The sequence below is a fragment of the Pygocentrus nattereri genome, chromosome 9 (assembly GCF_015220715.1).
Source record: "Pygocentrus nattereri isolate fPygNat1 chromosome 9, fPygNat1.pri, whole genome shotgun sequence".
NCBI lineage: Eukaryota > Metazoa > Chordata > Actinopteri > Characiformes > Serrasalmidae > Pygocentrus > Pygocentrus nattereri.
Window position 1 is genome coordinate 3,050,528 of NC_051219.1, and position 25,109 is coordinate 3,075,636.

The following is a 25,109-nucleotide window of genomic DNA, read 5'->3' on the forward strand; positions in this document are numbered from 1 at the left end:
TACCTTCATGTTTTAATTTCAATTAAACAATCAAATCAATGCCAGCGGAGCTCAACACCAGCAGAGCTCAACACCAGCAGAGCTGAACACCAGCAGAGCTCAACACCAGGCGGAGATCAACACCAGCGGAGCTCAACACTCCTGTACTGTAGAGATGTTCTGCGGGTGTGTCTTCAGTGCTGGTTCAGTAGAAAAGGTTTTTAAACAGCAGATGAAGCTGATATAAGACAACATAACAATAAAATACCACAAACAGACTCAAGACCAGGAGATGTCCATTTGATGAGTCTGGGAGATCGTCATCGTTGTCCTCTTCGGTCAGCTTCCTGCTGCCAGAGGGTTCTGTCCTGGTAGGAAGCGAGGTGGTGCCGGTGTGGGACGGTCCAGGTCTCGGTTTGCGCAGGTCAGGAGTGACAGCTGGGTTCTGTTCTTTGTCCTGCCTAAGTTCTCTTATTAGTGTGTTGTTCAGGTCATGCACGCATCTGTCAAGTGACTCCAACAATCTGGCCCTGCAGTGGAGGTAATCATGGTTGGACAGTCCAGGAATCGGGTCCAGGTCAGGAGTGACAGCTGGGTTCTGTCCTTTGTCCTGCCTCTGTTCTATTATTAGTCTCTTGTTCAGGTCGTGCACACATCTTTCAAGTGACTCCAACAAACTGGCCCTGCTGTGGAGGTCATCATGCTTGGACGGTCCAAGAATCGGGTCCAGGTCAGGAGTGACAGCTGGGTTCTGTCCTTTCTCCTGCCTCCGTTCTCTTATTAGTGTCTTGTTCAGTTCATGCACATGTCTTTCAAGTGACTCCAACACTCTGGCCCTGCTGTGGAAGTCATCATGTTTGGACGGTCCAGGAATCGGGTGCAGGTCAGCTGCGAAAGTTACTGTCCTGCATCTTTCTGTTCCGTTCTCAACAGAGCTTATGGACACCCCCTTGTGGCCATTAGTGGACGTCTGAGAAGGTGGAGAGGAACTGGGCCCAGTAACTACATTTTGCACTGTATCATCGTTTGGGCCAGTAACGTCCTGTTCAGTCTCTTTGCACACCTGGGTTTGCTCACCTGTGTGTTCATGCTGTCCACTAGTGTCCTGTCCATTCTCTTCCGAAACCTGGGATTGCACACCTGTGTTGTTATCCTGTCCACTTTTTTCAGCTCCTGGTTTCCGAAACAGTCCAAGGGCTCCACTGAAGAGCCATTTCTTGGGTTTCTTTTTGATTTTCAGGGTTCGTGTTCGGTTCCGGTCATGCAGGGTTTTATCCCGGTCCTCCTCACGTTCTGAGGTCCCACCTCTGCAGCAGCCCAGGAGGAGAACCATGCGCAGCAGGCTGACCACCGCTGGACCCTTCTTCTTCTTCCCCTTCTTCCTCCGCTCAGTCATTGTTCTCGATTGGTTGGTTCAGGAGAAGCTCGTGAATCGATGCGCGCAGCTCGAGCGTCAAACTGGAAATGGAATCGAACGCGCGAGTTCTGGCTTTTATAAACTTCAGCCATTGTGACATCATCGCCGCCGTGGCGATTCAGGCATTGTGATGTCATCGCGTTCTGATTGGCTGAGCTTGCAGTAAACACTGAATATGAAATCTGAGCTCTTATTTAGCTCTTTAGCTACAAAACCCTCATTTAGAAACGCAGCTTCAGGAAAAATGACACATCAACAGTTTAATATGAGGGAAAGTTCTAGTTAACTTCATTACTGTAACACAGCTGGACACATTAGGCTCAGCTTAAAAATGCAGGAATAACAGCCCACAATAAAAATATATATAATGACTTTGGATTGATTGTCGAGCAGAATGTGAGTCACAAGCAGCTAAAAAAATTATTATTATATTATATTATATTATATTATATTATATTATATGGACAGAGTGAAGAGAAGGGAGTGAACTCAGCTAAACAGGCGATGGTCTGCTGGTTCTTCTAAAGACCCTGATGTTCATGATCATGTACTAAAGCCAGTATGACCAGCATGCGTGGAGAGGAGAGGAGAGGAGCTCCAGAGACTCTTCACTTGGGTGGACTGACCACAGTGTAAATTCTAATCAGACAGAATCTGAAATCTAATTGACTGTGTATGTTTTAATATTTCATTTCTCTGTTGATGAACTGGCTGCAGTTGATCAGGACTCCTCAGTTCAATGTTTAAAGGCTCAAATCCCACATTTGGGATATTTTTGTAGTGCACTGCAATGAATGCTGGGTAATATGGCAACATGTACTGGGACAGTGATAAATTATGTGGCAGTGCAGAACAACATGAACATAGTGGGTATTTAGTCAGTGCTTGTAGGACACTGACCAACACTGACCAACACTGACCATGTTTCATTATGAAGAGAGGAAAATTAGTCATTGTTTACCTGGATTTAGTGCATATATATGTAAATCTAAGTTTAGAACATGTATTAAATTTCCTCTAAAAACATGTATATGTACATAAATCAAACAAGCATATACAGGCCGAGTGATTTTAGAGACAGCTGGCAGCTTGTGATTGGTCAGAATAATTAGTGACGTAGCACTGGAGTCCTTCAGTTCTCCTTCAGTTCAGTGTAAGTTCCCCTAAGGAGCCGTCAGTAAGATCTGATACGTGTGTATAAGAACAGTAAACGATGTATATACACATATACACTTTACAGAAAACCACACGCAGACGTTTACCTTCATGTTTTAATTTCAATTAAACAATCAAATCAATGCCAGCGGAGCTCAACACCAGCAGAGCTCAACACCAGCAGAGCTCAACACCAGCAGAGCTCAACACCAGGCGGAGATCAACACCAGCGGAGCTCAACACTCCTGTACTGTAGAGATGTTCTGCGGGTGTGTCTTCAGTGCTGGTTCAGTAGAAAAGGTTTTTAAACAGCAGATGAAGCTGATATAAGACAACATAACAATAAAATACCACAAACAGACTCAAGACCAGGAGATGTCCATTTGATGAGTCTGGGAGATCGTCATCGTTGTCCTCTTCGGTCAGCTTCCTGCTGCCAGAGGGTTCTGTCCTGGTAGGAAGCGAGGTGGTGCCGGTGTGGGACGGTCCAGGTCTCGGTTTGCGCAGGTCAGGAGTGACAGCTGGGTTCTGTTCTTTGTCCTGCCTAAGTTCTCTTATCAGTGTGTTATTCAGGTCATGCACGCATCTGTCAAGTGACTCCAACAATCTGGCCCTGCAGTGGAGGTAATCACGGTTGGACAGTCCAGGAATCGGGTCCAGGTCAGGAGTGACAGCTGGGTTCTGTCCTTTGTCCTGCCTCTGTTCTATTATTAGTCTCTTGTTCAGGTCGTGCACACATCTTTCAAGTGACTCCAACAAACTGGCCCTGCTGTGGAGGTCATCATGCTTGGACGGTCCAAGAATCGGGTCCAGGTCAGGAGTGACAGCTGGGTTCTGTCCTTTCTCCTGCCTCCGTTCTCTTATTAGTGTCTTGTTCAGTTCATGCACATGTCTTTCAAGTGACTCCAACACTCTGGCCCTGCTGTGGAAGGTCATCATGGTTGGACGGTCCAGGAATCGGGTGCAGGTCAGCTGCGAAAGTTACTGTCCTGCATCTTTCTGTTCCGTTCTCAACAGAGCTTATGGACACCCCCTTGTGGCCATTAGTGGACGTCTGAGAAGGTGGAGAGGAACTGGGCCCAGTAACTACAGTTTGCACTGTATCATCGTTTGGGCCAGTAACGTCCTGTTCAGTCTCTTTGCACACCTGGGTTTGCTCACCTGTGTGTTCATGCTGTCCACTAGTGTCCTGTCCATTCTCTTCCGATACCTGGGATTGCACACCTGTGTTGTTATCCCGTCCACTTTTTTCAGCTCCTGGTTTCCGAAACAGTCCAAGGGCTCCACTGAAGAGCGATTTCTTGGGTTTCTTTTTGATTTTCAGGGTTCGTGTTCGGGTCCGGTCATGCAGGGTTTTATCCCGGTCCTCCTCACGTTCTGAGGTCCCACCTCTGCAGCAGCCCAGGAGGAGAACCATGCGCAGCAGGCTGACCACCGCTGGACCCTTCTTCTTCTTCCCCTTCTTCCTCCGCTCAGTCATCGTTCTCGATTGCTTGGTTCAGGAGAAGCTCGTGAATCGATGCGCGCAGCTCGAGCGTCAAACTGGAAATGGAATCGAACGCGCGAGTTCTGGCTTTTATAAACTTCAGCCATTGTGACATCATCGCCGCCGTGGCGATTCAGGCATTGTGATGTCATCGCGTTCTGATTGGCTGAGCTTGCAGTAAACACTGAATATGAAATCTGAGCTCTTATTTAGCTCTTTAGCTACAAAACCCTCATTTAGAAACGCAGCTTCAGGAAAAATGACACATCAACAGTTTAATATGAGGGAAAGTTCTAGTTAACTTCATTACTGTAACACAGCTGGACACATTAGGCTCAGCTTAAAAATGCAGGAATAACAGCCCACAATAAAAATATATATAATACCTTTGGATTGATTGTCGAGCAGAATGTGAGTCACAAGCAGCTAAAGAAATTATTATTATTATTATTATTATATGGACAGAGTGAAGAGAAGGGAGTGAACTCAGCTAAACAGGCGATGGTCTGTTGGTTCTTCTAAAGACCCTGATGTTCATGATCATGTACTAAAGCCAGTATGACCAGCATGCGTGGAGAGGAGAGGAGCTCCAGAGACTCTTCACTTGGGTGGACTGACCACAGTGTAAATTCTAATCAGACAGAATCTGAAATCTAATTGACTGTGTATGTTTTAATATTTCATTTCTCTGTTGATGAACTGGCTGCAGTTGATCAGGACTCCTCAGTTCAATGTTTAAAGGCTCAAATCCCACATTTGGGATATTTTTGTAGTGCACTGCAATGAATGCTGGGTAATATGGCAACATGTACTGGGACAGTGATAAATTATGTGGCAGTGCAGAACAACATGAACATAGTGGGTATTTAGTCAGTGCTTGTAGGACACTGACCAACACTGACCAACACTGACCATGTTTCATTATGAAGAGAGGAAAATTAGTCATTGTTTACCTGGATTTAGTGCATATATATGTAAATCTAAGTTTAGAACATGTATTAAATTTCCTCTAAAAACATGTATATGTACATAAATCAAACAAGCATATACAGGCCGAGTGATTTTAGAGACAGCTGGCAGCTTGTGATTGGTCAGAATAATTAGTGACGTAGCACTGGAGTCCTCCAGTTCTCCTTCAGTTCAGTGTAAGTTCCCCTAAGGAGCCGTCAGTAGGATCTGATACGTGTGTATAAGAACAGTAAACGATGTATATACACATATACACTTTACAGAAAACCACACGCAGACGTTTACCTTCATGTTTTAATTTCAATTAAACAATCAAATCAATCCCAGCGGAGCTCAACACCAGCAGAGCTCAACACCAGGTGGAGCTCAACACCAGCGGAGCTCAACACTCCTGTACTGTAGAGATGTTCTGCGGGTGTGTCTTCAGTGCTGGTTCAGTAGAAAAGGTTTTTAAACAGCAGATGAAGCTGATATAAGACAACATAACAATAAAATACCACAAACAGACTCAAGACCAGGAGATGTCCATTTGATGAGTCTGGGAGATCGTCATCGTTGTCCTCTTCGGTCAGCTTCCTGCTGCCAGAGGGTTCTGTCCTGGTAGGAAGCGAGGTGGTGCCGGTGTGGGACGGTCCAGGTCCTCGGTTTGCGCAGGTCAGGAGTGACAGCTGGGTTCTGTTCTTTGTCCTGCCTAAGTCATGCACGCATCTGTCAAGTGACTCCAACAATCTGGCCCTGCAGTGGAGGTAATCACGGTTGGACAGTCCAGGAATCAGGTCCAGGTCAGGAGTGACAGCTGGGTTCTGTCCTTTGTCCTGCCTCTGTTCTATTATTAGTCTCTTGTTCAGGTCGTGCACACATCTTTCAAGTGACTCCAACAACCTGGCCCTGCTGTGGAGGTCATCATGCTTGGACGGTCCAAGAATCGGGTCCAGGTCAGGAGTGACAGCTGGGTTCTGTCCTTTCTCCTGCCTCCGTTCTCTTATTAGTGTCTTGTTCAGTTCATGCACATGTCTTTCAAGTGACTCCAACACTCTGGCCCTGCTGTGGAGGTCATCATGGTTGGACGGTCCAGGAATCGGGTGCAGGTCAGCTGCGAAAGTTACTGTCCTGCATCTTTCTGTTCCGTTCTCAACAGAGCTTATGGACACCCCCTTGTGGCCATTAGTGGACGTCTGAGAAGGTGGAGAGGAACTGGGCCCAGTAACTACATTTTGCACTGTATCATCGTTTGGGCCAGTAACGTCCTGTTCAGTCTCTTTGCACACCTGGGTTTGCTCACCTGTGTGTTCATGCTGTCCACTAGTGTCCTGTCCATTCTCTTCCGAAACCTGGGATTGCACACCTGTGTTGTTATCCTGTCCACTTTTTTCAGCTCCTGGTTTCCGAAACAGTCCAAGGGCTCCACTGAAGAGCGATTTCTTGGGTTTCTTTTTGATTTTCAGGGTTCGTGTTCGGGTCCGGTCATGCAGGGTTTTATCCCGGTCCTCCTCACGTTCTGAGGTCCCACCTCTGCAGCAGCCCAGGAGGAGAACCATGCGCAGCAGGCTGACCACCGCTGGACCCTTCTTCTTCTTCCCCTTCTTCCTCCGCTCAGTCATTGTTCTCGATTGGTTGGTTCAGGAGAAGCTCGTGAATCGATGCGCGCAGCTCGAGCGTCAAACTGGAAATGGAATCGAACGCGCGAGTTCTGGCTTTTATAAACTTCAGCCATTGTGACATCATCGCCGCCAGTGGCGATTCAGGCATTGTGATGTCATCGCGTTCTGATTGGCTGAGCTTGCAGTAAACACTGAATATGAAATCTGAGCTCTTATTTAGCTCTTTAGCTACAAAACCCTCATTTAGAAACGCAGCTTCAGGAAAAATGACACATCAACAGTTTAATATGAGGGAAAGTTCTAGTTAACTTCATTACTGTAACACAGCTGGACACATTAGGCTCAGCTTAAAAATGCAGGAATAACAGCCCACAATAAAAATGTATATAATAACTTTGGATTGATTGTCGAGCAGAATGTGAGTCACAAGCAGCTAAAGAAATTATTATTATATTATATTATATTATATTATATTATATTATATGGACAGAGTGAAGAGAAGGGAGTGAACTCAGCTAAACAGGCGATGGTCTGTTGGTTCTTCTAAAGACCCTGATGTTCATGATCATGTACTAAAGCCAGTATGACCAGCATGCGTGGAGAGGAGAGGAGCTCCAGAGACTCTTCACTTGGGTGGACTGACCACAGTGTAAATTCTAATCAGACAGAATCTGAAATCTAATTGACTGTGTATGTTTTAATATTTCATTTCTCTGTTGATGAACTGGCTGCAGTTGATCAGGACTCCTCAGTTCAATGTTTAAAGGCTCAAATCCCACATTTGGGATATTTTTGTAGTGCACTGCAATGAATGCTGGATAATATGGCAACATGTACTGGGACAGTGATACATTATGTGGCAGTGCAGAACAACATGAACATAGTGGGAATTTAGTCAGTGCTTGTAGGACACTGACCAACACTGACCATGTTTCATTATGAAGAGAGGAAAATTAGTCATTGTTTACCTGGATTTAGTGCATATATATGTAAATCTAAGTTTAGAACATATATTAAATTCCCTCTAAAAACATGTGTATGTACCTAAATCAAACAAGCATATACAGGCCGAGTCATTTTAGAGACAGCTGGCAGCTTGTGATTGGTCAGAATAATTAGTGACGTAGCACTGGAGTCCTTCAGTTCTCCTTCAGTTCAGTGTAAGTTCCCCTAAGGAGCCGTCAGTAGGATCTGATACGTGTGTATAAGAACAGTAAACGATGTATATGCAGATATACACTTTACAGAAAACCACACGCAGACGTTTACCTTCATGTTTTAATTTCAATTAAACAATCAAATCAATGCCAGCGGAGCTCAACACCAGCAGAGCTCAACACCAGCAGAGCTCAACACCAGGCGGAGATCAACACCAGCGGAGCTCAACACCAGCGGAGCCCAACACTCCTGTACTGTAGAGATGTTCTGCGGGTGTGTCTTCAGTGCTGGTTCAGTAGAAAAGGTTTTTAAACAGCAGATGAAGCTGATATAAGACAACATAACAATAAAATACCACAAACAGACTCAAGGCCAGGAGATGTCCATTTGATGAGTCTGGGAGATCGTCATCATTGTCCTCTTCGGTCAGCTTCCTGCTGCCAGAGGGTTCTGTCCTGGTAGGAAGCGAGGTGGTGCCGGTGTGGGACGGTCCAGGTCTCGGTTTGCGCAGGTCAGGAGTGACAGCTGGGTTCTGTTCTTTGTCCTGCCTAAGTTCTCTTATCAGTGTGTTGTTCAGGTCATGCACGCATCTGTCAAGTGACTCCAACAATCTGGCCCTGCAGTGGAGGTAATCATGGTTGGACAGTCCAGGAATCGGGTCCAGGTCAGGAGTGACAGCTGGGTTCTGTCCTTTGTCCTGCCTCTGTTCTATTATTAGTCTCTTGTTCAGGTCGTGCACACATCTTTCAAGTGACTCCAACAAACTGGCCCTGCTGTGGAGGTCATCATGCTTGGACGGTCCAAGAATCGGGTCCAGGTCAGGAGTGACAGCTGGGTTCTGTCCTTTCTCCTGCCTCCGTTCTCTTATTAGTGTCTTGTTCAGTTCATGCACATGTCTTTCAAGTGACTCCAACACTCTGGCCCTGCTGTGGAGGTCATCATGGTTGGACGGTCCAGGAATCGGGTGCAGGTCAGCTGCGAAAGTTACTGTCCTGCATCTTTCTGTTCCGTTCTCAACAGAGCTTATGGACACCCCCTTGTGGCCATTAGTGGACGTGTGAGAAGGTGGAGAGGAACTGGGCCCAGTAACTACAGTTTGCACTGTATCATCGTTTGGGCCAGTAACGTCCTGTTCAGTCTCTTTGCACACCTGGGTTTGCTCACCTGTGTGTTCATGCTGTCCACTAGTGTCCTGTCCATTCTCTTCCGATACCTGGGATTGCACACCTGTGTTGTTATCACGTCCACTTTTTTCAGCTCCTGGTTTCCGAAACAGTCCAAAGGCTCCACTGAAGAGCGATTTCTTGGGTTTCTTTTTGATTTTCAGGGTTCGTGTTCGGGTCCGGTCATGCAGGGTTTTATCCCAGTCCTCCTCACGTTCTGAGGTCCCACCTCTGCAGCAGCCCAGGAGGAGAACCATGCGTAGCAGGCTGACCACCGCTGGACCCTTCTTCTTCTTTCCCTTCTTCCTCCACTCAGTCATTGTTCTCGATTGGTTGGTTCAGGAGAAGCTCGTGAATCGATGCGCGCAGCTCGAGCGTCAAACTGGAAATGGAATCGAACGCGCGAGTTCTGGCTTTTATAAACTTCAGCCATTGTGACATCATCGCCGCCGTGGCGATTCAGGCATTGTGATGTCATCGCGTTCTGATTGGCTGAGCTTGCAGTAAACACTGAATATGAAATCTGAGCTCTTATTTAGCTCTTTAGCTACAAAACCCTCATTTAGAAACGCAGCTTCAGGAAAAATGACACATCAACAGTTTAATATGAGGGAAAGTTCTAGTTAACTTCATTACTGTAACACAGCTGGACACATTAGGCTCAGCTTAAAAATGCAGGAATAACAGCCCACAATAAAAATATATATAATAACTTTGGATTGATTGTCGAGCAGAATGTGAGTCACAAGCAGCTAAAGAAATTATTATTATATTATATTATATTATATTATATTATATTATATGGACAGAGTGAAGAGAAGGGAGTGAACTCAGCTAAACAGGCGATGGTCTGTTGGTTCTTCTAAAGACCCTGATGTTCATGATCATGTACTAAAGCCAGTATGACCAGCATGCGTGGAGAGGAGAGGAGCTCCAGAGACTCTTCACTTGGGTGGACTGACCACAGTGTAAATTCTAATCAGACAGAATCTGAAATCTAATTGACTGTGTATGTTTTAATATTTCATTTCTCTGTTGATAAACTGGCTGCAGTTGATCAGGACTCCTCAGTTCAATGTTTAAAGGCTCAAATCCCACATATGGGATATTTTTGTAGTGCACTGCAATGAATGCTGGGTAATATGGCAACATGTACTGGGACAGTGATAAATTATGTGGCAGTGCAGAACAACATGAACATAGTGGGTATTTAGTCAGTGCTTGTAGGACACTGACCAACACTGACCAACACTGACCATGTTTCATTATGAAGAGAGGAAAATTAGTCATTGTTTACCTGGATTTAGTGCAACACAGCAAGAGAAATATTCCATAAAACCATCGTATTCACAGTTTTTGACGTTCCACAATTACTGGCTCTTTTCTTCAACTGATGAGATGTAACATGAGGGTCCATGGGGGTCCTGACCACTGAAGAACAGGGTAACAGAGTATCAGAGAAACAGATGGACTACAGTCTGTAACTGTAGAACTACAGAGAGCAGCTATACGGTCAGTGGAGCTGATAAAGTGGACAGTGGGTGTAGAAACGAGGAGGTGGTCATGATGTTCTGCCTGACCGGTGGGTGTGTGTTCATGTATATATAATATTTTATTCTTTAAAGCATCTGATCAGTTGGAGAAAAGAACCAGTGACTGTGGAACATCTAAAACTATGAACACGATGATTTCTATTCCATATTTTTCCTGCTGTGTTGCACTAAATCCAGTGATCAGTGTTTTTATTGTTTGTTGGGAAAATTTTATGACATCATATTTTTCCGTGTCACCCACCTCTACTACAGTCTACAAACACAAGGTCACTGACCTCCACTGCTAATGTTGGGCTGAGTGGGACCCCATGTGGATGACCCCTTGGTCAGCCTACATGTGTGTTTCCTCCCAGTGCATCATTTCTTTGGTCAGTCTGATTAATATAAACATGCGCTGCCGCTCGTAAACGACCAAATAACCAAATCCAGAGAACGCAGAGGAGAACTGAACCTGGCGGCGTCCTGCTGCTAGATAGCAAGAAGTTTGCTGCGGCCCAAATTGTGGCCGTCCTCCACCGATTCCGTGGATATTTAACTTTGGTTCTGGGTCGTCCTGAACACACGGCTGATGGATCGGCCGGCTCATCACTCTGTATATCATTCAGAAAAACGTGGTACTTCCATCTTGACCAGGAGAACATACCATTCATAAGGAACTCCACACTGACCGACCCAGAGGGCCGCTACATTATTATTAATGCACTATTGGGAAAGAAACCCTAACTTTAGTAAATATATATGGACCAAACTCAGATTCTCCTGCTGTCTTTCATCCACTCTTCTCAGAAACGTCTAAATGCTCTGACTCATGTTTTAGAATTGGTGGTGACTTCAATACAGTCCTGAACCCACACATAGATCCTCTTCAGCACAATGAATCATCAATAATCATTCAGCAGCTTTGCTTAAACAGTGCATGTCAGATCATGGACTGGTGGATATCTGGAGATCGCAGAACCCCAGTAGTAAAGAATATTCATATTCCTCTCCTTCCCACAAGTCCTACTCCTGCATAGACGACGTACTGTCTAACAATTCCATCACACACAGAATAATTCCTTCAGATATTAATAGTATTATTATATCTGACCTCGCCCCGATTAGTCTCACCTTTCTAGCAGACCATCAGTCCCTCCCTCCACCCAGACGCCGCTTTAACACGACTTTACTCAGTGATAAAGAATTTCTAGATTATTTTAACCAGGAATGTCCTGTATGTCCAGTTTGTCTGTCCTGTATGTCCAGTTTGTCCGTCCTGTATGTCCAGTTTGTCTGTCCTGTATGTCCAGTTTGTCTGTCCTGTATGTCCAGTTTGTCCGTCCTGTATGTCCAGTTTGTCTGTCCTGTGTGTCCAGTTTGTCTGCCCTGTATGTCCAGTTTGTCCGTCCTGTATGTCCAGTTTGTCCGTCCTGTATGTCCAGTTTGTCCATCCTGTATGTCCAGTTTGTCCGTCCTGTATGTCCAGTTTGTCCATCCTGTATGTCCAGTTTGTCTGCCCTGTATGTCCAGTTTGTCCGTCCTGTATGTCCAGTTTGTCTGTCCTGTATGTCCAGTTTGTCCGTCCTGTATGTCCAGTTTGTCCATCCTGTATGTCCACTTTGTCTGCCCTGTATGTCCAGTTTGTCTGCCCTGTATGTCCAGTTTGTCTGTCCTGTAGGTCCAGTTTGTCCGTCCTGTATGTCCAGTTTGTCCGTCCTGTATGTCCAGTTTGTCCATTATTAAGTGTTATTGTTATCATTCTTCTTATTATTACTATTATTGTTATTTCATCTCTTTTCTTCTTCTTTTTTGTCTGTTTTGTTTTTTGTTTTGCTTAAATCAGGGGGTGGGTGAGGGTGGGGGTGGTGGTGTTTTGGAGGGGTGTTGGGTGGCTGTGGTGCCACATCACCTTCTATCTGTATGATCATTAATAAATGATGAGCTGTGACTTTAATAAGTGAAACAGAAATAATAATATGTCCCCTGGAAAAGTGGGTGGGGGGGGTGTCTAAGGAATGTTGGCCTGGGAATAAAAAAGGCTAAAAGTGTTTATCAGCCTGGAAGACGCAGAACTAAACACTACATAAGTAATCAGTGACCTGCTAAACAGCCGGCCAGACGGCAGTATTTCTATATCAGCCTTTTAACCTGGACACTTTCACACCAGCCTGGAAGTGAATTGAAACATCAGGCAACAGCATGAAGGGCAAGCCGTGTTAAACAGATCACAGCAAATGTTCCTCGGCTTTCCAATCAGCCGGAAAGGTAAAACAGGTTTTCCATCAGGCGAAGAGGCTCATTTACTTCACATCAGCCTGGAAAACATAACAAAAGAACCGCAGGTGATCACTGACCTTGTAGTTGCCTGTGAGGGATGGACAGTAAGTTTTCATTGGCTGTCCCATCAGATAACAATGACCACTGGCCTCCATTTCTACTTTAAGATGGCTTTAATTTGCCTTCATCAGGAGTGAATTCTAGCTCAGAAGAACGCCAGAGCAGCTTTAATGTATAAATATCCTGCGTCCAATGATGAACAGATCCACTCATCATTCCCTGTAAAGTGCAGATCCATCAGCCTGGAAAGCGTCTCCGTATTTCCAGCGTCTGAGCTGGAGGCAAGTTCCCTGAACATTACAGAAATCTGATCAACTCTGAAGCAGCCGTGGAGCTAAACTTCTCACCAGCCTGATTTCCTGTCACTTGCACTGCAGTCCGACTGAAAGGAGGCATATTTTCCTTTTCAGCGTTGGAAGCGTTTTACAATCCCGTTCAGATCAGCACAGTGAAGGAGCTCGTCTGGGATCCTGAGTTTAAAGCCAGTTTTTATTCAACTTAAACTTGGAACTAAGTTGTAAATAAATCTGAAACTGAAACTTTGCTTGTGTGTAAAAAGTGATTTCAGAGCCACTCGGTTCTCCCTGATGGAAACTGTTTACCTTCAGTGTTTTGTGCTTCTGATCATTTTAATAGACGTCAGCGTCACTAATTAATGACGTTCTATTAAAAGACTGGTTTACCAAGAGAGACGCTGGAGGACTTTCACCTGAAATGAGTTCATGAAGCCAGTCTGGTTATAAAAATGATAACAGGACATCAGAGCCAGAATTACTCTTTTAGTACTTTTACTTTATACTTAAGTACATTTGAAGGGAAATACTTTAGTACTTTTACTCAAGTGGAGGTCTAAAGGGAGGAACTTCTACTTTTACTGGAGGAATATTTTACCTTGGGGGTCTCGACTTTAACTCAGGTACATGATTTGTGTACCTCGTCCAGCTCTGCACACACACACACACACACACACACACACACACACACACACACACACACACACACACACACACACACACACTCATCCATGACTTTTACAGAGGAGGAGACTGGCCTGGGGACCCGCTGCTGAATGTGTGTGTAAGAGCGGAAAACGCAGCAGAGATGAGAAAAGTCCAGTATATCGTAAAGAACCAGGTTCCTGAATTAGACCTTTGCTCTAGTTATTAATCGTGACATCATTCAGTGACCGCTCTAAACTATTTAACACCGCTCTGAAAACTCGGTCGTGGACCGAAGCCTCATGTCTCCAGAATGGAGTCTTTATAGGAGGAGGAACAGATTCTGAACAGATTCTGTTTGAAGGAAGTTTGGACTGTTTTTACTGAAATATGAGTCTTAAGACTTCAACACAGCGGAAATGGCAGCGCTGCGTTTTAGGGCCGTTAATAAATATAAAAACAGTAAACTTCAAAAATAAAGTAGAAATATTGGGAGAATAAATGTGGAATATTGGGAGATTAAATGTGCAATATTATGAGAATAAATGTGGAATATTGGGAGAATAAATGTGGAATATTGGGAGAATAAATGTGGAATATTGAGAGAATAAATGTGTAATATTGGGAGAATAAATGTGGAATATTTGGAGATTAAATGTGGAATATTGGGAGAATAAATGTGGAATATTATGAGAATAAATGTGGAATATTGGGAGATTAAATGTGGAATATTGGGAGATTAAATGTGTAATATTGGGAGAATAAATGTGGAATATTTGGAGATTAAATGTGGAATATTGGGAGATTAAATGTGTAATATTGGGAGAATAAATGTGGAATATTGGGAGAATAAATGTGTAATATTCAGAGAATAAATGTGGAATATTGGGAGAATAAATGTGGAATATTGGGAGAATAAATGTGGAATATTGAGAGAATAAATGTGGAATATTGGGAGAATAAATGTGTAATATTATGAGAATAAATGTGTAATATTCAGAGAATAAATGTGGAATATTGGGATAATAAATGTGGAATATTGAGAGAATAAATGTGGAATATTGGGAGATTAAATGTGGAATATTATGAGAATAAATGTGGAATATTGGGAGAATAAATGTGTAATATTCAGAGAATAAATGTGTAATATTGGGAGAATAAATGTGGAATATTGAGAGAATAAATGTGGAATATTGGGAGAATAAATGTGGAATATTGGGAGAATAAATGTGGAATATTGGGAGATTAAATGTGGAATATTATGAGAATAAATGTGGAATATTGGGAGAATAAATGTGTAATATTCAGATAATAAATGTGTAATATTGGGAGAATAAATGTGGAATATTGGGAGAATAAATGTGTAATATTGGGAGAATAAATGTGTAATATTATGAGAATAAATGTGGAATATTGGGAGAATAAATGTGGAATATTGGGAGATTAAATGTGGAATATTGGGAGAATAAGTGTGTAATATTATGAGAATAAATGTGGAATATTGGGAGAATAAATGTGGAATATTGGGAGAATAAATGTGGAATATTGGGAGAATAAATATGTAATATTATGAGAATAAATGTGGAATATTGGGAGAATAAATGTGGAATATTGGGAGAATAAATGTGTAATATTCAGAGAATAAATGTGTAATATTATGAGAATAAATGTGGAATATTGGGAGATTAAATGTGTAATAGTGGGAGATTAAATGTGGAATATTGGGACAATAAATGTGGAATATTGGGAGATTAAATGTGGAATATTATGAGAATAAATGTGGAATATTGGGAGAATAAATGTGGAATATTCAGAGAATAAATGTGTAATATTGGGAGAATAAATGTGGAATATTGAGAGAATAAATGTGGAATATTGGGAGAATAAATGTGGAATATTGGGAGAATAAATGTGGAATATTGGGAGATTAAATGTGGAATATTATGAGAATAAATGTGGAATATTGGGAGAATAAATGTGGAATATTCAGAGAATAAATATGTAATATTGGGAGAATAAATGTGGAATATTGGGAGATTAAATGTGGAATATTGGGAGAATAAATGTGGAATATTGGGAGATTAAATGTGGAATATTGGGAGATTAAATGTGGAATATTGGGAGAATAAATGTGGAATATTGGGAGATTAAATGTGGAATATTAGGAGAATAAATGTGGAATATTGGGAGATTAAATGTGGAATATTAGGAGAATAAATGTGGAATATTGGGAGAATAAATTTGGAATATTGGGACAATAAATGTGGAATATTGGGAGATTAAATGTGGAATATTAGGAGAATAAATGTGGAATATTGGGAGATTAAATGTGGAATATTAGGAGAATAAATGTGGAATATTGGGAGAATCCAGGCTACTGATCACCACTGACCGTAAGACGCTGTCGTCCAGCTGCTGTTTTCTCATTGAGACGCGCGGTTTTGTTCTGACAGTGACGCTGCTGAAGGAGCGCGGACCGGGAGTGAAGCCCCCGCAGACCCTCAGATTCAGCTGGATAAGCCCGCGTCTCAGTCTCAGGGCTCTCAGCACGTCATACTGATGCACCTCACGTATCAGCCGCTATACAGCTGTTCACAGCTGCCACAGAGGGAAACACGCCACTCCTTATGAAGACAAACCCGTGGAAGTCCCGAAATCCCGAGTCCATGAACTCTGCTTTCTCCAGCACGGCCGGCCACTGGGGGGCAGCGTGGGGGGAGGTGACCAGTGCAGAACCTCTTCGGGTTCCTCAGCCAGAGTCCAGCGCAGAGAGAAAGATCTGATTAAACTCAACAACCCAGTCAGAGCGTCAGTCCATCCATGATGGAGGGACACGCAGAGGGAAAACTCAGCATTCCAGAGTTCCCACTGTTTCACCATCATGGACGTCCCATCTAGACCTCAGACGGTTCTAGATAGTTAATAAAGTGCCTGTATCTGTGTTGTAGTCATGGCGACCCCTGGTTCCCATCACCACCACTGTAAAGACCTCCGAGTCTCTACAACCACCCATCTCAGCCCGACCCCCCCGGCGGGCTCTGAGCGGCGCAGCCGCGCTCGGAGTTCTCTCTACTCGGTGGAGTTGCCCTTCGACGTCACAGCCCTGAAGCTGCCCGCTGGGCAGGAACGCGCTTATAATCCAGCGCGTGCCTTTATTACCGCATCTCAGTGGATCGGGGGGGTGAAACGGGCTTTTATCGCCGTGGAGACAAAAACACTAAAAAGAGGCTTGATTTATTTGGTCTCAATGACGTCACCGGTCAGGCAACGGACGTGACGCAGCGGCGGTTGTTTCGGAAGTGAAACGGCGTCAGATTCAAACGGAGGCCGAGCCGCAGGTTCGCTGTTCGCCGCTCCGCCGCTCCGCGGTACTTTCACGCCGTCAGCCGGACGCCTAACAGCCGCGGGGTGCAGAGGGTGGCGTTAAAGGGCCGGTAGTGGCGTTAAAGGGCCGGTCGGGCGGCGCTGGGCGGCGCTGTTGGTGTTCAGTTCGGTTCTATGGCAACGCGCAGCGGTTCTGCTGGTGGGCTTCAGCTCGTTTAACCCAGGTTTACAGCATTAGCCCAGTCTCGGGGCAGAACCGGAACCAGTGGAGTCTCGTCTTTATTGCTGAGGTGTGGCGCAGCGGGGGGCGCAGCGGGGGGCGCAGGGGGTCGTTACCGCCTCTGATAAATGCCGTAATGTGTCCTGTTTTTCCTGTGAGCTCCACTTATGACCTCTGTGCTGTTGCGTGTGCTGAGAACCGTCCTGACCGTTTCCTGACCGCACCGTCTAAATGAGCTGTGCGGACTGAAGCTGCTGAAGGCCTAATGGGCAGGAATATGTCGCTGCTGTCGGGGAAAAAACTCGTATCTCCAGTTTTGTGGTTTTTCAGTTTTTGTCATAATTTGAAAAATGCCTGTTGGTTTTTATGTGAACTTTGTGATAAATGGACCAAAAACCGCCTAAAACGGCTGAAGATGTCTGGTTCCACTGACCTACATTAACCGTGAAGCCTGAGTTTGGCTTCTCCTGGAAAGTTACCGTGTTGGAGATACAAGGTTTTCTTCCAGCAACGTACATGTGTTGGATTTTGTGACATCACACACGGTGAATTCAGCCTGTGCGTTTTTTGGGCTGTGTTTGCGTGTTTGGACTGTGTTTGCGTGTTTGGACTGTGCGTGTTTGGACTGTGTTTGCGTGTTTGGACTGTGCGTGTTTGGACTGTGTTTGCGTGTTTGGACTGTGCGTGTTTGGACTGTGCGTGTTTGGGCTGTGTTTGCGTGTTTGGACGGTGCGTGTTTGGGCTGTGTTTGCGTGTTTGGACGGTGCGTGTTTGGGCTGTGTTTGCGTGTTTGGACTGTGCGTGTTTGGGCTGTGTTTGCGTGTTTGGACTGTGCGTGTTTGGACTGTGCGTGTTTGGGCTGTGTTTGCGTGTTTGGACGGTGCGTGTTTGGGCTGTGTTTGCGTGTTTGGACGGTGCGTGTTTGGGCTGTGTTTGCGTGTTTGGACTGTGCGTGTTTGGGCTGTGTTTGCGTGTTTGGACTGTGCGTGTTTGGACTGTGTTTGCGTGTTTGGACTGTGCGTGTTTGGACTGTGCGTGTTTGGGCTGTGTTTGCGTGTTTGGACTGTGCGTGTTTGGGCTGTGTTTGCGTGTTTGGACTGTGCGTGTTTGGACTGTGCGTGTTTGGGCTGTGTTTGCGTGTTTGGACTGTGCGTGTTTGGACCGTGTTTGCGTGTTTGGACTGTGCGTGTTTGGACTGTGTTTGCGTGTTTGGACGGTGCGTGTTTGGACTGTGCGTGTTTGGACTGTGCGTGTTTGGGCTGTGTTTGCGTGTTTGGACTGTGCGTGTTTGGACCGTGTTTGCGTGTTTGGACTGTGCGTGTTTGGACCGTGTTTGCGTGTTTGGACTGTGCGTGTTTGGGCTGTGTGGGCTAAAGGGTTGTGTTCTGTGCTACTTCAAAACTATTGAAACACAGCAGTAAAGTTCAGTTTGCTGTGGTCCGGCCCTTTAAGCCCCCCCCCCTTCAGTAATTCAGTAGTTGGTCATTAACTGCTGTGACGTCTCCCTGCATTTCAGGTGAACAGATCGTTTACATCACTCTGACATCATGTCCACCAGACCGGCAGCTGCTCGGGAAGACGGCTGTGTCCGTGACCGGACAAAGCCCCGGAAGAGCAGACAGTCCAAAGCAGCCCTGCGGGCATCTCCTCCTCACCTGGCTGACCAGTCCACTCAGAGTTCACTGGAGGACATGAGCCGGTCAGTATAAAATCCAGTGGCTGGGTTTGATGGCTGTGCGTGTGGTGAGGGACGCAGGCGTGTGCGGCACTGTAGCGCGGGCCGTGTGTCTGTGTGCAGTAGCCTCTGTTATTTTATCTGACTGGCTCTCACCTCTGCCCTTCTGCAGGCTGAGAGAGGTGACCGGGCAGCTACGCAGTGAGAGGGAGGAGGAGCTGAGATGGAAGATCAACCAGCTGGAGAAAGACAAGCTGGAACTCACCTCGAAGTACAACCAGGAGGTGCCGTGCCTTTTAACTGTCCTTCACAGCTCTGTCCAGTCTGACCTGATTTAAAGGACCCGTATCGTGGAGAACCACACTTTACACAGCTTTACGATAAAGGAGAGCGATGAAACGTGGAAACGTAGTTAAAGCTTCACTTCTCAGCCCACACCCTGTTTTATACTCTTACTAAATCAGCTCGTTTTATATCAGACGCACGAGGCTTTTTCATTCCCGCGGATAATTTCCAGCGAATGGAGAAATGAATTATGGCGGTGAATAAAACCGTTCGGTCATCATGAGTGGACGTCAGACAAAGCACAAGACAAAACGAGAGATGTGGGGTAGGCCTGACGTGTGCCAGCCCTGACGTACCGCCCTTAGACGACGCAGATTCCCGGTCGAACTGGGAATCTTTTTGGAGGCTCACGCCAAGCAGACGCGTGCATCCTCTCTCACTGCGTGAGGCACCAAAGCACAATTGCATGTTCTGCTCTTCATTAGGATCTGAACGTCACCGCGGTCCAGTCGACAGGACTAGAGGGGGGCTGTGTGTGTTCTGGTGATGTTAGTGAAGATGTCTTCTGTGTTGAGTGCTCTCTGAGCAGCGTCCAGTTTAAAAAGCATTCTGAACTGTTTCGTGTCCTGAAGACACTGAGGTGGTGTCTCAGCTGCCAAAAGGAAAAGTTCAGTCTAATCTTTCATCTGTAGCCGTGGTCCACTCACCCCCGGCAGTAATCAGCATGAATCCAGACAACACACCTGTAGTGTAGATGCCAGTAGACGTCGATGAGCAGGGTCTTCAGAAAGTGCCCGTTACGTTCTGCTGTTCGTCTGCGTTAACTGGGTCTATTGGAAACAGCATTTCAGAACGTATCAGAGATTCGGCTGAAAAACTGGGGAAAAGGTGCATTTCAGCTGTTCAGTTGAGTCAAACCCGTGTATTGAATCAAGTGTTGCAGTTACCCTGCCTAGAATGTCTCTCCAGTAATGTTGTGGATGGTCACAGGTGTCGGGGTACGAGGCTCAGCTTGCTCGACTCCGCGCCCTGCTGGAGAGAGGAGAGGCCAACAGGCAGACGCTGGAGTACGAGGTCGCCGTGGCCAGGAGAGACGCTGCGGTGCAGAAAAGCTCCTCGGAGGACAGAATTGCCGACCTGCGTAAACACAACCAGCAGCTGAAGAGTGAGTGTGTGTCCCTCTTTGATCGGCTGGGACTTTGGATTCACTTCATGTTCAGACAGTAGAACGCAGGAGGAGGTGCTGTGATTTGTGCGCAGTAGATTGTCATAGACGTGATTTTTCATGTCCAGCTTAAGGAAAGAAATAAAGGAAGCAGATATTGAGATAATTTAACATGCGTGTTTTTAACGTTGGCTAGTTTCCCCCTGAGACAGAGTAAAGCATCCATTGTTGTTTCTTAGGAAATGGTGCTCGGTGCTCGGCGAGACACAGAGAGAGGAAAGACAGAGAGACTTTTTCTGTAGCACTTTACTTGAACTTTGGCTTCCCTGTGACTCAAAACACAATAATAACAGAACCTAATGTGCATTTGCTTCAGCAGATACGCATCATCATCATCATCATCATCTCTCTCTTTAGTCTGGCATTGTTTTTTATCGAGAAGCTCTGGGAGTGAAAACGGGTGCAGCCGATAAAGATTACAGTAAAACTGACTTTCGTCACCCTTAACGTTTCCTCTGTGCAGCCCTCAGTGCGGAGCTCAGCCAGAGACTTTCTGATTTGGAGAGGGCTCTGGAAATCACAAGACAGGCGCGAGAAGAGGACCAGCAGGGCCTCCAGGCGGAGCTGCACGAGAGGGACCGCCTGCTTCTGAGCACCAGTGCTGACAATGACCAGCTGCAGGCAGAGAGGAGGAGACTGGAGGCGCTGCTGCAGGTACTGTGTGTGTCCTGACCAGGACTTTGGCTACACCCACATCACGAATTAAAGTCTGAACTACTGATGGCCTAAAGAAGCCTGTACCTGAATGTGACTACATTATAATCTATTTTCTCTTTCTCTCGCTCTCTTTCTCTCACTCAGGAGCAGAATGACACTCTGAAGGAGCTGAAGGACAAGATGGACAGAGTGCAGAAAGAGAGAGAGAGGGATGCAGAGGAGCTGAGGGTGAAGACATCAGAACTGAAGCTGAGTGCAGACAGAGAGGAGAGGATGAGGACCGAGGTGGAGGTGAGGAGAGGACTGATGAGATGAGAAGGAAATGAAGTGATCTTGTTTTAATGGGTTAATTAGCTGTGCCTTAGTCTGACGTGTGTGTGTGTGTGTGTGTGTGTGTGTGTGTGTGTGTGTGTGTGTGTGTGTGTGCGCAGTCTGCCATGCAGAGAATGAAGGCTCTGGAGGAGAACGTGGAGTCGGAGAGAGCTGCTCACCTGGAGTCCAAGTTCAACTCTGAGATCATCCAGGTGCTGTTCGGTCTGTTCGGCCTCCACAGGGCTCTGACACAGCCGGCTGATGTTGGCGATGATGGATGATTATCAGAGGAGAGGATTAGTAGAGTTTGTGTTGTATAATTCTAGACTGGTCTAGAATTCAGCACAGAGTCAATTTGTGCCCACAGCTCGCAAAAAAATCAACATCCGGTTTATTTCACTGCTGCGATTGATGGCAGAAGTTTAAGATCCTTAACGCTGAGGTCTGCAGAACGTCGCCGCTGGCAGTGGCAGAGTTTTCTGTTGCAGCAGAAGAACAGTGGAACATCTGGTTTGCTGTCGTCTAATGAGAACCTGTAAACTCACCACTTATTCATGCCAGCCTGTATATCCAGAGACACAGTTCCACGTCATGGAACACCTTTTTTAGTTGTTATGGTCATGTTAAAATTTAAAAATGAAAACTAAGCTGCGAGGCCAGCCTGCTTTGGATTGTTTTTGTGATGAACGCATTTGCATATGTCCACCTATTCCCCCTGCAGCAGTTTAGTCCTGCCCACTCATGCTGCAGTTATGAGTGTTTTGGTTAAATAGCTCACTAGAGGACCAGCCAATCAAAGCAGAGCTCATTTGCCTATGTCAGTCTTAAAGACACAGTACCAAAAACAGCCTGTCTAATTTTCAGGGATAAAGACAGGTCGTTTAAAAACATTTACATTTGGGAATTGTGCAGGATGTGGCTCTTTGAAGATATGATAATGGACTTTACATTGGATTACATAGGATCTGATATAATGGCGTGTGTGTGTGTGTGTGTGTGTGTGTGTGTGTGTGTGTGTGTGTAGCTGCGGCTCAGGGATCTGGAAGCTGCACTCTCTGTAGAGAAGAGCAGTCAGGCTGAAGCTGTGTCCAACCTGGAGCTGCTCAGGCAGAACTTTGGAGAGGTGGAGAAAGCGTACACGAGAGAGAGAGACAGAGCCACGGACACACACCACAAACTCCAGCAGTAAGACTGACCACACACACACACACAGGCCGCAGGGTCTGCAGCAGGTTTGGTGAATTGCTGTGAAGACTCATCTAAGAGCTGTCACAGCTGAAGTCTTAGACGTCCTCTGTGAAACGCACTGTAGGTTGTTTTATGATTTCCTAATGATATAAAACAAGCAGACTCGGAACCATGAACACCCAAAGAACACGGAAAAGGGTTCTTATGTTGTTGAAAGCTTGCCGTTGTAACAGAAGAAGAGCCCGTTTGGCTACTATATAAAACCCTTTTTCTAAAAGCTTCTGAAGATGAGGCGTCACCGAGGTAATGGGCGGCGAGCGTCAGCGCCTTGATTGTCAGCTCGGAGTGTCCAGCTCTTCTCCTCAGATAGATATGGCTTAACTGTGGATGAGCGTTTCTGGACTGAGGCTTTCGTCGTTTCGTTTACTCTTTAACGGTCGGGTCTGTGGTGGTCAGAAGGTGTCTTCTGTATTTACACCTTGATTTTTGTGACTCTGGTTTATGAGGATTATTTTTGGTGTGCAGGCTCGAGAAGGAATACCTGAGCACCAAGACTGAGCTGATTGGTCAGCTGGATAAAGAGAAGGCTACATCAGCCGAGCTGATTGGTCGGTTGGAGCAGGAAAGGGCGGAGTCTGTTAAGCTGTCCCTCAGACTGCAGGAGCAGGAGAGAGTGCAGACGGAGAACCAGCACTCACTCAGCCTGGTACCCACGCCCTGTGTTGTTTCACTCTCTCGCTCGCTCAGTCTTTTCATGTGATGTCACCCTCACTTCACTGTCGGTGTGATCCACGGTCATGTTGCGTTTTATGAATCAATCTGGCGTTTACCGTTTTGTGGTGCAGGTTCAGAAGAAGCTTGTGTGGGTGGAGGAGGCTCATGAGGCTCTGCTGAAAGAAATGGAGCAGTTGTTACAACATTATCACCACTTGGGGGCGCCACAGATCAACAACACAGGTGTGTGTGTGCACGTGTGGCATTTAACTGCTCTGGTTTTATTACTAGTGATTTCACTCCTGAGTGAAGGTATGCAGGGATCCCATTACTGTGTGTGTGTGTGTGTGTGTGTGTGTGTGTGTGTGTGTGTGTGTGTGTAATAGGGGAGGGAGATGAACAGAGCTCCTTTGCTCTGATGGACATCCTGAGAAGAACACTACAACACTATCATACAGAGGTACCGTTACATACACACTGCAGACCCGTAACACGTCTCTCAGTAGACATTAGCAGTTAAAACACAAACTGCAGAGATGGTCTCAAGTCGCTTCAAGAGAGCACTAGATGAGTCTCTTGGGTCGAGTCTCTGGGGTTTGAGTCAGAGTTGAATCTCTGGGGTTTGAGTCCAAGTTGAATCTCTGGGGTTTCCAGTCAGTCTGCTTAGCTCTTCTTCAGCTGTGTGATTATACTGTGTGTGTGTGTGTGTGTGTGTGTGTGTTTGTAGCTGAAAGACTTGCTGAAAGTGGTGGATACGCTGAAAAAAGAGAGCAAAGAGAAAGAGAAGATCATCACTGAGCAAAGGAGACACATCCAGGTGAGTCTCACTGCATGTGTGTGTGTGATCGCATTAAGAAGTCGTCAGTTTTTCTTTAAAAACCCAGAAAGCAGAAAAGACACTGGCATTTAAAGACACACTGCAGTGAGTTTTATTTGTGTTTATCTGGTTGGATTTATTCATATTATATGTGTTTAGACATTTGGATGATTCCGTCTTTGCTTTATAGTATTATTATGTTATTATATATATTATATTATTGTTGTAATGCTTTGACTTTGCGTTTGTCTCACTTTTTAATTTTTTTATATTTATTTTTTAAATGTGGTGTCCTGTAGTGACCTTTACGTGCTGCAGGGACCCTAGAGTGACACGTGAAATGGTCTTAGAGGTTAAGTGTGTGTGTGTGTGTGTGTGTGTGTGTGTGTGTGTGTGTGTGTGCTCTGCAGGAGTGCGAGGGGCAGTGTGTGTGTTTGGGTGAGGAGGTGCAGCGTCTGCGTGTGAGTGTTACAGAAGCTGCAGATCGAGCGCAAACGGAGCTCCGCAGCGTCACACAGCGCTGGGAGGAGGAGAGAGAGCGACACACACACACCAGAGCACAGATACACACTCTCACTCAGGAGCACGAGAGAGACCAGCAGGTTTGATTCTCTCTCTCTCTGTCTCTCACACACACACACACACACACACACACACACAATCACACACACACACACACACCAGAGCACAGATACACACTCTCACTCAGGAGCACGAGAGAGACCAGCAGGTTTGATTCTCTCCCTCTCTGTCTCTCACACACACACACACACACACACACAATCACACACACACACTCACACACACTCACACACACACACACACAATCACACACACACACCAGAGCACAGATACACACTCTCACTCAGGAGCACGAGAGAGACCAGCAGGTTTGATTCTCTCCCTCTCTGTCACACACACACACACACACACACACACACACACACACACACACAC

General features: G+C 45.6%; 1 protein-coding gene across 5 annotated transcripts in view; it reads left to right on the forward strand.

The window, feature by feature from the left end:
* Positions 1–16,885: 16,885 nt before the first annotated feature.
* LOC108414296 (coiled-coil domain-containing protein 171) overlaps positions 16,886–25,109 on the forward strand; it is a 19,040-nt gene continuing 10,816 nt past the window's right edge. The window contains exons 1-13 of one of the 5 annotated variants that reach the window (XM_017687128.2): positions 16,886–17,349; positions 18,796–18,978; positions 19,127–19,238; positions 20,230–20,404; positions 20,928–21,118; positions 21,266–21,412; positions 21,553–21,645; positions 22,458–22,618; positions 23,147–23,327; positions 23,467–23,578; positions 23,722–23,795; positions 24,063–24,152; positions 24,563–24,754. In XM_017687128.2, coding sequence (XP_017542617.1) covers positions 18,827–18,978; positions 19,127–19,238; positions 20,230–20,404; positions 20,928–21,118; positions 21,266–21,412; positions 21,553–21,645; positions 22,458–22,618; positions 23,147–23,327; positions 23,467–23,578; positions 23,722–23,795; positions 24,063–24,152; positions 24,563–24,754 — 1,680 coding nt within the window. In that variant the 5' untranslated portion in view covers positions 16,886–17,349; positions 18,796–18,826. Of the gene's footprint in view, positions 17,350–17,653; positions 17,838–18,795; positions 18,979–19,126; positions 19,239–20,229; positions 20,405–20,927; positions 21,119–21,265; positions 21,413–21,552; positions 21,646–22,457; positions 22,619–23,146; positions 23,328–23,466; positions 23,579–23,721; positions 23,796–24,062; positions 24,153–24,562; positions 24,755–25,109 lie in introns of those variants that run through there. The other 4 variants (XM_017687129.2, XM_017687131.2, XM_017687130.2 and 1 more) reach the window with 4 other exon arrangements.